At 37.9% G+C, this 13,153-nt stretch overlaps 1 protein-coding gene across 1 annotated transcript in view; it reads right to left on the minus strand.

The window, feature by feature from the left end:
* mdga1 (MAM domain containing glycosylphosphatidylinositol anchor 1) overlaps positions 1–6,188 on the minus strand; it is a gene marked incomplete at both ends in the record, with an annotated part of 286,007 nt that extends 279,819 nt beyond the window's left edge. The window contains one exon of the mRNA XM_079843317.1: positions 6,122–6,188. Coding sequence (XP_079699443.1) covers positions 6,122–6,188 — 67 coding nt within the window. The remainder of the gene's footprint in view (positions 1–6,121) is intronic.
* Positions 6,189–13,153: the final 6,965 nt, after the last annotated feature.

Below are 13,153 nucleotides of genomic sequence, written 5' to 3' on the forward strand. Positions count from 1 at the left end.
CTGCATATACTGTAGGTCAAAGGTCCCGGGCTGTTGTGGGGCAAGAGATAATGGATGACAGCCTGAATGGAAAGGCAAGGAATCCTGTGAATGACAGACTCCAGTTTCTCTTTCTGGAGTGTTCTGATAAACGGGGATTACAGGACAGTTTCTGACTGACAGACAGCAGCCATATCCATCTCAAACCTGTTTTCCTGTCCACACACCAACTATAGGGTAAAGCTATGAGGTGGAGATGCATTCTTGCTCTATACTACTGCCATTTAACATATTTAATCAACTTTGACAGACATAATATATAGACATGAAGCCCATGGCCAGGAGAATGCTATTACACCAGTCTTGCATAGAACACTCTCCATCTATACTCTCTCCTTTCCTGACCTTTTCAACAAATCACTTCCTGAACAAATACCTGCCAGTTTCTCATTGCCTGAAACTGATTTTTTCCCCCCTCAACCACAAAAAAAGACTTTCACACCTCAAACACATGTACGAGACGAATGAGAGGAGTTGTTTTATTATTGAGCACAAGACCTGGTCTGGGAGAGAGGCCTTGGTTACTAACAACTTAGAGAATTCAGTTTTTATATTGAATTATCCCATACCAGACATTTGCACACTCATAAGAAAGAAAGAACGAAATAAAATAAAAAAAATTCATGATTGACCACTGCTGACACTTTGAAACACTCGAGTATTAGTGCTGATCCCTAATCGATTCACACTGTATGTCTTTGTCATCGCAAATGCTTTTATGGTTCCATGTACACCCAGGATATGAAGCCTACACACAAATTATTCTAGCTATTTGCTCAGTTTATTCAAATAAAATAAGATGAAACAACACAAATCTTTAGTTTTTTTTACTGAAGTGCCATTTGCACTGTTCATAACTTTTTTGTGTTCAAGATTTACAAAAATGATATAATGAGAATGTACAACATGAATCCATTTTCCAAACCGTGTTTTTGTCTTACCCTGAATCATTATGGTACACTTATAATTAGTGTTTATATTGGGAATATTTCAGACCGGACTGGTAGGAACCGCGGCGGAGGAGCACAGCCGCTGCGTGACTCGCCATAGACATAAACAGAGAGAAGTAGCTCCGGCTGCAATGTTCTTCCGCAAGACGCATGCAGTTCTGTTAAGCAAGAGCGCAAAAAGTTACGGACTGCAGCTTTAAATTAAATGAAATTTGTAACATGTTAATTTAACCTAAACCATTTGTGTTGGGACTACATGAATAATTGCGCTGACTGAACTGGGCAGTGTATTTCTAGTTACCAGCATGCTTTGCATAGGGATAGATGAGGAGAGTAAATGTTGAAATTGTTTAAAAATGCTGTTTAATGTGTTTTTTAGTAAAGGGAAAGACCTGTTAAAAGTTTGGTGTTCAGTTATATTTAACATTTAAAAGAGTCAAGTTATGTCGATTTTTGAGGTTACCATTGTTGTAAAGTGTAGACCTTGTGGTTAGGCTGTGGGTGGCTACGTGAAATAAGTCTGTTCTAAATAAGTTGTAACTGGGCCGTCTGTGCTAACTCTGTTAATGCTAGAAGACAAGTGTTTTACTTGATCGTTACTTGCATGCTAACAAGATTTGTGTTGGTTATTAGTTATTATAGAAATAAATAAAATAAATTAGTTTGATTCAGTTCCCGCAGTCTACATGGTCCCCAGTTCTACCCCTCTCAAACAATCTTGGAACATGTATGTGTGTGTGTGTGTGTACGGCAGCTACTCACAACCTAAGCACAAGCTCACTTCATCACCACAATGGTAATCAAAAACCATTTTTATCTAGTTGGAATGAGACAATTTTTTTAGTAGTCTTGACTAAATTAATTTAAGTTCATACAACAAGATTACAAAAGATCATTTTAAACAAATTAGATTTTGTTGGAAAAATGTAATTACATTTTGTGGAAAAGTTTTCCTTAATTTAAGTTTGTTCAGCAAGGTTTTTTTTTTTTTTTTAGTGTATGGACAAGAGTGCAAACATTTCACTTTTACCTTGTGACTGGGTATATACTTAAGGTACTAATTTGTATGCTTTACGGGGAAATAAAGCACAAAGTTGTACCTTTGAGGTACTGCCCTTGTCAAAAGCAGTTACACCCCTAGAGTTACTATTTTTGCTATTTTTTGTGACAGTGCAGAATATGAAATGCCCTTAGTCTTTTTGGATCGTCTTTGATGGTATTTTCTCCCCCTGCGCAGATTCTCATGCATTAGTCAATGCGCGCCAACTGTTCACTCGCACCAACTCTTTGTCATGTCCGCCTGTGGAAACACATCACCTTCTGTCCATTCACACTGCAAACATGAACCCACACTTCTGTGTGTCTAAGTCCATTCTCTTCTGACCTATATCCAGGCATAAAGCAGATGAAAATATGCTCGGAGTTGCTTTCAGAGTCATAAAATCTGACTTTAGGGCGGATCACCATCGATCCCGGTTCCCTGACACATACACGCCATCGGCTGCTAGAGCTAAAATAAAACTGCATTCGCCAGAGGGAAAACATACTAACCCATAGGTTAATAGAACTTTAGCAGAGTGACAAACACATACACATCAAAAATATACAGTGAATAAGCAGAACCAGAGATGGAGAAGATGAAAAGGGTGACAAAGCAGAGAAAAGGGAGACGGTGCATGACAGGCCATAGGGGGAAAAACGAGCGAGAGAGATAGTCTGATGAGATAGCAATGAAAGCATTCAACTGTGTGGAGAAACAGACTAGATTCAATGAGAATAATAACTAAAAGGATGGACATAAGTACATTTTACACGCAGGATAAAGAGAGATATAAGATGAAGGGTGATTCTTCTGAGAGTTGTAAAGTAGAAACATTTAAACCGTGTTCAGGTCATAATTTAACTCAAAATCCTCCTGGGACCCAGAACATTTTTTTTTTCTTCTTTATTTAGCATTTTTTCATGTCATTACATTAGGGCATAAGAAACAAATGGAAAAATTTTATTTTATTCATATGTTATGGTATGCCCTCTGTAGTTGACACCAGGACTATAAAAAATAAAATGACATAAAATTGCATGTATAGGCAAAAACAATGGGATTTATTTTTAATTCACCAATCCATTTTCAGGTTTCAGGAAAAGAACAAACTTTGTTTAAAGATGATTCGGAACTATGTTATGAAAGATATAACGGAATGCATTGATGTACAACTTTTACTTTATGCAATATGTGGGTAAAATGGCCATACTTGGATTTTCCCATTCAATACAATCTATCTATACACTGCATCTGATTTGCATATGAATGTGTTCTTGGTGCAACATGTAATGAAAATAGAAGTGTAATGATGGGAGTAATAATTAATAACATTTTCATAATAATATATCTAATATTTCATAGGAATATTGATACGTAATTTATATCCCTATTCACTTGTTGTGTCTCCAAAATGCCATGATTTAAGTCCTGGCGTCCACAACAGAGGACATTTATGAAATCAATGCCCTGTTTTGTAACAGAAAGTCATATTTTGATTAGAAACCCCATAACATTTTCCTGAGATGTTGATGTATAACAAACAATTTGAAAATTAATCCGATTTAAATTATAATTAAAAAATATTATCATATTTCCGTAAGAGTGCTAAACATTAATGTCAGCCGTTAGAAGTTGTTCTTGTCCTGGTGAAACCTCCAAACGTTTGGTATATATATATATATATATATATTGTGGCGAGGTTGACGAGCGAGAGACGTGGGAAGAGCGAGCGAGACCGGTGAGTGATTGAGAATGAGCATCACCTGCGAGGCAAACCGGTCTCGAGTCCTCTCATGAGGGAGCCCGGAGGCATATAAGGATGAGCGACACTAGTGAAGGACGAGAGAGGACCAGGCCGGGACATTACGTTGTGTTTTGTTTACGTTTTGTTATGCGTGTGCGCGGTAGTCGTCCGTGAGGGGCTGCCGCTTTTACTTTCAGTTTGTTTATTTTGAATTAAAGTTGTTGAACTTTTGCCGGTTCCCGCCTCCTTCTTCCCTTATCTACAAACCTCATATAAATATATATATATATTTATTTATTTATTTATTTATTTTTTATTTTATTTTTTTCAGACCACTCAAATTAATGATTGTGATTGTGAAATACTGTTCACAATCATAATCTGTCGTGATTAATCTAATTCAAACCGAACATTCAATGGGAAAAAAGGTGGGGCAGGAGTAGGACTTTATTTTCGGATGAAAAGTGAAGTTGTTAAAAATAATTTTTTTTAATAACGTGCACAGATTATTTGTGCACCATAACACCCGAAACATTATTTTAGAAATTAAAATGTCATTATTCAAGGTTTTTTTTATTGTATTACTATACATTTTTATGGTAATAAGAGTTGAAAATTACACTTTTAGATCATTTTAATGTAATGAGAATCGACTCATAGCCCTGCAGAATAATATAAATTACAAAAAAAATGTGTTGTCCGGACATTATTATTTATATATTTATCCTTATTTGGAGAGAAAAAAGTGCTTAATTATGTGCTAAAAAAATGTCACAATGAACACATTTTCTTGATAATAAAAATTATTCTAAATAAATAGGAGCGACCAAGATGACCTGGACATGTTTTGTAGGATTAATCCAGTAAATGTAAAACATCTTAACATGGATTAAAGTCACGATCAGAGAGAGCTAATAGCCCCCATAGCAGACACATAAAGTGGGAAGAGAAGTGAGTGTGAAGTCTCTCTCACTCTGGGGCTTTGCCGCCCTTAATTAACTGAGCTGGCATTCTCTCTCGCACCGTAAAGGCGGCTCTTACTCCACTGCCAGCTAGGAGGCCTTCACAACAAAATTAAACTTGCGGCGCTTGCATGACTAAATGTAATAAAGACTAAAAAGGTCAGTCAACATTGGCTTACAATGATTGGGGTAGAAATGTGTGGCATGACATTAATTTTAAAAGTCAGGTGAGACGTGTGTGCGTGATGAGATGAGATGAGAAGATAAGACGAGTGAGAGAAAGACATCATCCAGCTTTCATCCAGCCACAGACTTTAAGAGGAACATTCTGGGTTTAATACAAGCAACTCATTTCAACCCTTCCCAAAGTTTACAAAAAAAATATTCTGACTTCTCGTAGTAGACTAGCAGAGCGATCCATGCAAGCAAAGGCAAATATCACATTTGCATTCTTTATTGTTGAAGTATATTGCAACTAAAATACTGCCGTTTTTACGAAAAGCTAGATGTATCAGAGTAATACAACGCAGATTACTAAATTCCACCTAAATGCAATGTCTTCATCCATTTTAAGACATGATGCCACAAATATGATTAAGATCCTACAGAGAACGAATCTTTACAATTCATCGCAACACCAACTTGGAGTTCAAATAACCAGATTTGATTCCTCAAACAACAAATAACAAACCAAATAACCTTTTTTTGCATGGCTAATGTTCTATCAAGAGGCTCTGAATGTTCCCTCGATATGACAAACTGAGACAAGTGTTTCTCTCTCACCGCACACTTAATTGAGCTCTCACAAAATGACAGTAAGTGCAGTAAATGTGGAGGGTACACCAATATAAAATGATTCATTATGCAAAGAATAAATCATTTTTGCAAGCACCGAAGTGAAAGAGTGTCATCCCAGAGAGAAACGACTACAAACGCAACCTTGCAGTAAAGTAAATGGAGAAAATTTGTGACCCACGATAGTCTACCATTATCACAATCATGTGATGTAATAAGACACTTTGACGAATCTTTCTAAAGATTTCTGAAGTTTCATGAAGTATTTATCCTACATGATAATGATCTAATTAGACAGCGTTGTTGAGTTTATGTTCATAGCTCCGCAAATCTGCCATTCCTGCCGACGATGACCTTCCACTAGTTTAGTCTGTCATCTTTAAAATTACAACAGGCGTAGCATATCTCATCAGGCGATGTTGGAATGTTTATTGCAATAAATGTGCTGAAAACATGGGTAGAGAAATCTTGTCATGCAGGAAATTGCAGTACATCCTGATGGCTATCACTGGTAACGTGTTGAGGCGAGACTAAACCCAACTGACCGCAAATCCTAACCTTAACATTAAAAAGTCGCAAAAGTCCTTACCGTAAACTCCTTGCGTTTGCACGTACCGGTGGAGTACTGAGAATAATAAAATCCAGAAAAGCTCCATCTTCAGGTGCGATCCCTCATTACCTGCGGGGAAAACCCAAAAAGTGCACAATCACTACACAGGACACCGCAGCACAAGCTCAGCATTAAAATGAGTGCACCTCCAGCCGGAATCATGCCATCATCATCATCAGAGATTAAAGTAGCCTAACAAAACATTATTCACCAGTTGAAGTATTTTTATCCCTGCATTGTTCCAGTGCATGCATGCATGGGGGTTAAGAAGAGACAATTCATTTGCCAAACCTTGGATTATCTGCAGATTACAGAAACTGTGCTATTGTTTGATGGGATTGAATGCGGCAATCACGGGTTATTTCTGAAATTGGTGGGCGGTTGAGGATGATCAAATACATGACTTATTAAACCTGGCCGGACTTCAGTATCACGTTGGTCAGACCAAGGAAGACATGGACAAGTATCCCAAATGCATGCATTTCCACTGATTCAACTTTCTGCTGGAAAGCCAGCCTGTGTTTGGCATATGGTAGCTGGTTTCTAGTTCTTCAACCATTTTACCAGCAGGTCATAGCACTTTAGGGTGGTCAAACTGATTTTTGGGAACATGGTAGCTGGTCAGTCAGCTATTGACCAGCTTTCAATAAAAGGGATTTTACAACAGGGGGGCTGAGAATTGCTGTTAGATGGTCAAGTAAACTTCGCAACTGGTTTTGACTGTATTTTTTTCATTTGAACATCGAATGAAGCATTTAATAACCAATAACATAGCAACAGCAGGTTTCTCAGCACTTTCACTGACTAAAAAAAAACATTCGTTATTTAGCTTTTTAGATAGATAGATAGATAGATAGATAGATAGATAGATAGATAGATAGATAGATAGATAGATAGATAGATAGATAGATAGATAGATAGATAGATAGAGATAGATAACACAAATAATTCCCAAAATTACTGAATCTCAACAAAAATTCTTCAGACATCCTTTAAAACAGTCATTAAATACACAAGTATTAGCAAGTAGGCTACAACTTGAGTAGCTACACACTGACATAACGATACACTACACAACTGTGGTAGGCTAAAACAAAGATATTTTAAACAAATCGCAAACGTTTTCTGTGATATATTTGCCACGTGTACCTCTAAAAATGTGATTACAGTAGGTCTACTGCTGTTTTGTCCATCTACAACCCCTTACCAATCCTAAAAGACCGTCCTCGAGCAGCGTACTGTTGCTATAGTAACCCCCTCAGGCGAGCGCGAGTGCTTTTTAGCGTCTATTAACCTGCTAACTTGAAAGTCTTACTTGTTAAGTTATTAAAATTTTTTTAAAATGATGTTCTTGCATGCTTTTAAGACCCCCAAAACATTTGTTTACTTTTCAAGCCAAGGCTTAATTGAGGGTGGGTCGTCAAACACCCAGATGTCGCACCTTTTCCGGTAGGGCTAAACCTGAGGTAACGTTAAGTGAAATCCCTTTGGAATAAAGCACCAGCTCAGACGGATTAATACAATAATTAAAGTTACAGCACAGGAGTCTAGCGCAAGGCAAACGGCAGAATTTCTCCACAGTCTGAAGTTTAAATGCGTGAGCACTCGGTCACGGCCCATTTGTAATACATCTTAACAGGTGCGCGTTATTTATCAGCGTGCAGGTTTTAAAGGGATAGTTCACACACACAAAAAAATTCAATTTTTTTTTGCATTTTGCTGAGTGATGCGCGTCTGCAATTTTTTTGTCATTACTTATTTTGTTACTAAAGTTGCTCCAAACCTGTATGCGTTTGTTTCTTCTGTTGAACACAAAAGAAGATATTTTGAAGAATGTTGGCTACCACAGTTGACGGCACCCATTGACTTCCATTGTAGAAAAAAATACCATGGGAATCAATTGGTCTGGTTACCAACATTCTTCAAAATATAGTCTTTTGTGTTGAACAGAAGCAAAAAACTGTTGATTGGCGAGTACATGATGACAAAATTATAATTTTTAGGTGAACCATCCCTTTAAAATCAAACACACACACATTAGTAAGAAAAGTTATCTCGTGTCTGTGTCTAATATACGCACTAAAAAGTGAGAATGTGCTGCCAATTCCTAATCTGAACGTTAAAAATTGTTAATTTAGATGTTATTACAAAGTGCATTTTAAAATCTCCTACTGTAGCATAATTGGGTGTGGACACAGCGTTCACGAGCACTCACATTTAAACAGTTTCAAGCTCTCTTTTAAGAATAAGATGTGCATAAAATACCGCTCACCTTTCTCTGTGCGTGTTCAGCCTATAGATCACTGCCTTTCGAAATAATTCCCTTAGAAAAGAACCACTTTCAGCAGAGGACTGGAGTTCCAGGTGTTTAGTTTGTTGCGTGTTCAGCAGGAGCGCAGCGATGTCTCTCCGTCCAGAAAATGAAGACAAAATTCCAACACATTCTTCCAGGCAACTTAAACTGATGTGAAAGTCTGGAAGCCAGCGCGCATCCACACATCCAAGGGCGTCTTCATGGAAAGCAGCAGTCCGATGCGATGCGATCTCTCAGAGTGACTGACTGAAACTCTTGTCCTGTGATGTTCCCCTATCAGATGTGTGCTCATCGATGGCTCTCTCAAGAATGAGGCGGATGGAGAGGTTGCGCGTCTTTGCGCGTCAGTGTGGAGATGCGCGCACAGATCTCTCTGAGTGATGCGCGTCTGATCTGTACAGGCTTTCTGAAGAGTCTCTGGGTAAAGCTTGTCCAGCTCTGGTCTCGGTAATGAGTGGGCTTATCAGACGGGACCGGGATCTAAACTGTATAAACTCTCGGCTTTTTCCAATAGTATTTTGGTGGAATCTCCAGCCAATTAAAGCTGCGCAGCTGCGAACGGAGGACTCGCCCCGGATCCCGGAGGACCAATTAAATAAGAAAGAGGGAGAAAAAAAAAAAATCACAATGTCTATGCCACCCCTCCTCTTTATTCCCCTCTCTCCTCCTCCCGCTTTCTACTCCATCTCCCCTTCCATCAGTTTCTCGGTGTCTGTCGTCACCGATGGTGCGGCGGACACTTTTTGAGCTGAAGCGCGCTGCTGCCGGTGACCGATAGGTGGCGTGTTTGAGCTAATTATAATTCCGGAGAGCGCGCACCATCACCCTTGCCCTTATTCATGATGGGGGGGGGGGGGGGGGGGGAAACAAATCGTGCGTTAGGTCATGAATCGAGAGTCTAAGTAATACATCAATATATTATGTCAAGACATCGTATATGTGGTGTCAGTGTTGTCTTTTGATTTGCTTTTATTCGCACTAAAACATGTCTAGGTAGGTTATATATTTGATGGGATATTAGAAGATAGATAAGGGAAAAAAGTATTGCTGGATGCGTCTTGTACTAGGAGGCCTTCATTTAGGGGTTGTTTGTGTATGTATTTTTGGTGGAATGTATATGTATTTGTGTGTACATATACAGCTCTGGTGAAAAAAATTAAGAGACCACTTAACATTGATTTCTCAATGTTAAGTGTAATTTTTTCCAAAGCTGCATCATGCGTATGGATGTATATGCACACACACACACACACACACACACACACACACACACACACACACACACACACACACACACACACACACACGTTGTGTTTTCATGTTTTATGGGGACTTTCCATAGGCGCAATGGTTTTTATACCGTACATACTGTATATTCAATCCCCCTACACTGCTACCCATCACAGGAGACATTCTGCATTTTTACATTTTCAAAAAACATCACTTAGTCTGATTTATAAGATGTTTTCCTCATGGGGACCAAAAAATGTCCCCACAAGGACGAGGATTTCAGATATTGCCATCTTTGTGGGGACATTTTGTCCCCATAACGTAGGGATTACCAGTCCCCACACACACACACACACACACACACACACACTGTTCTGTTGATTCTCTGAATGTATGTGAGTGTTTGTCTTTGTTATGTTATCTATAAAGCAATACAAATTTAAAAATTAAACATGTCTAGGTCACAAACACGAAAATAATAGAATTATAAATAAAATATTTATAAATATATTTTTCATAAAAATTGCCTTTCAAAACATTCAAATTTTATTAATTATTTCATGGCATTCTTGTTTTTGTATGCATTTTCTGCTTAACTCCTATTATTGTTTTATTTAAATCATCATAAATTAAAGACAGTAAAACAACATGGCCATAATTTTTAAATACTTTACAATTAAAGTAATGAGAATTTCAGGGTCAAACATGCGTAATTGTCATGGAAATAGAGTCACAGAGCACCAAAAAAAGCCATATGGTCCTATATAAGCTTCTTTTCTTTTCTTTTTTTTGGGGTGAAATATGACCTGAGACCAGTTGCATAAACTAGTCATCCAATTATTTTCTTTAAGACTGTTCATAAGTTTTTCAAGTCAGTTACATAAAAACATAGATTGGTCTATTGATAGCGAAAAGTAAGACTGATTACCCCTAACTTGGTCAGACTAGTTCTTAAGACACAGTCTTAACATAAAGGCTATTAAACACATGGACGTGTTTTTATGAGGTTTCAGAATATTCACCCTTGGACATGTATTAAGTCTGATGCCAGTACAATCTTATTGCAATAATTTGTTGAATTACAAAAAGCTTAAAGATATTACATGCAGTTTTTTTAGTGTGAATCACTGGGGTCTGGATATTTTAAAGGATTAGCTCACTTTAAAATTAAAATTACTCCATGATTTAAATCACCCTCAAGCCATCCTAGGTTTATATGACTTTCTTCTTTCAGACAAACACAATCAGAGTTATATTAAAAAATATCCTGGTTCAAAGCTTTATCATGGCAGTGAACGGGGCTCACGAGTTTAAAGCTCAAAAAAGTGCTAAATAAACGTATACTCCACACAGCTCCGGGGGGTTAATGAAGGCCTTCTGAAGCAAAGTGATGTGTTTGTGTAAGAAAAATATCCATATTTAACACATTATAAAGTATCAAGCTTCCAACGCCATACGTCGCATCAGATACACTTTTATCGTAAGTTGAATACGGAAGGGGGTGCGGCAGAGGCTAGAAATTTTTTAAGCTTCAAACTCATGAGCCCCGTTCACTGCCATTATAAAGCTTTGAAGCATCAGGATTTTTATTAAAATAACTCTGATTGTGTTCATCAGAAAGACTGGGAATGTCCAACAGTGGTTCCTTTTTACTGTTCTTTCTGACATTCTACATCTGAATATACCTCAGGACCCTGTGATATTTCTGCTTTTAGACGATTCTGCTCTCCAGCTGAACGCTCACCAAAACAGGACCTTACTGGCAGCAAACACTGCAGCTAAAAAATCCATTCTAAAGCTCTGGATGGAACCATCCACCCCAACAACTTTCCATCTTATTTCAGAAACATTGTCTTACTAGAAGGAACCTTTTAGTTTCATGTTTAAACATTCTTCTTTCCAACTTTTCTTGTTTGTATATTCAAAAAATATTTACATTAACATTATTTAATGCAGTTGTAATTTTTCAGAGTAAATTATTTAATTTGACTGGTAACAGCCCTGTCTTATTATTCTAATATAATTTATTGATCAAATTTAAGAATATAAAATGAAAGCTGAAGCATAGCCTATATTTAATAAGATTAGGGGGAAATGCCCTTTATAAAAGGTAAAAATATCACAAATATGCAGATTTAAATATGTCAAAGCTGATTGAACACTGGTGAGAATATTGCTTCAGAATACATTTTATTTACAACACACACACACAAAAAAAAAAAAAAATTCCGGACAAGCACATTTTTTACTCGGACAAGTGAATGACAGATTTACTTGTCCGAAGCACGTGAACAAGCTTAATGTCGAGCCCTGTAGGATGTCTTGAGGGTGAGTAAATCATGGGGTCATTTTTATTTTAAAGTGAACTAAAACAATTGAGTTTTAGACTAAAAAGAGTGCCAATGTTTCTAATCAACTCATTTCTGATCTCATGTAATATCAAATGGTATAACTGTGAGCAGATAAACAGACCAATAGAATGGAGAATGTGTACGCATCACCATCAAACAGTAACCTTGGAATAAATTGCACCACTGACTGAGCACTGACATGTAACCTAAAAATCTAAATTAACTTTTACTCCAGTCAAAATATATTACTTAATATGAATGAAACAACCTGACTGCATAACATAACGGCAAAGAAAGTGATTATAGATAGAAAAAAACACTTAAAAGTGCCTGTAAAAAGTTATATACCACGCATAAAAAAGTCCTACTACTTGCCAGATAACTGGAATAGGTGATCTGAGAAATCCCCCATCTCTGTGACAGTAGAATACAAAGAAAAAAAATATGTTAAAGTGCTCAAAAAAAGTGACAGTAATGGTACCTTTTTGGCCCATCAGAAACAATCTACCTATCAATCATTTTCCATGTTTGAGTTTGCTGAGCTGTCTTTGGAGGGCGGGGTTTAGCACTTTAGAAAATACTGCATTTTCACTTTTTGCAGTAAGGGATGTATCCAGAACCATAGAATGAATGAGATTCTCAAATCCACAGGGAAGATCTCCTGCCTGAGACAGAGAAAAATTAAACATCAGTTTGATGCACGGACGAATCTAGAGGCAGAAGATATGCTGAAATTAAAAAATCAGTTCCACGGTGTACTGTTGAAGAAAACGGCAGCCTGTCTAAGTCCTCCTCCCTGTCTCCGTCTCTGTCTTGCTTCCCGGTTCTGGGAGACAGCCAGGAGCCTTGGCAAGGATTGTGAAGAGAACATCATAGTTTAGTTCATCACAGTAAATGTGTGTGAGAGGCTGGCAGAGTCGGACTGGCGGCTGACATGCCCGCCGTGCGCCCCAGGAGTGTCCTCTCCTGCCCAGGGCTAGCGCATGGCACATGAAAGCAGGATGAGGGCTCTCTGGACCCGAGTGGAAGACAGAGCAATACTCTGGCCAAATGAATGTGTGAGCCAGGGGAATGCTGTCAGCAAGCATGTGTCAACGTGTGGGAGTATGTCAGCTT

This window comes from Gobio gobio, assembly GCF_949357685.1.
Source record: "Gobio gobio genome assembly, chromosome: 18".
Classification (NCBI taxonomy): Eukaryota; Metazoa; Chordata; class Actinopteri; order Cypriniformes; family Gobionidae; genus Gobio; species Gobio gobio.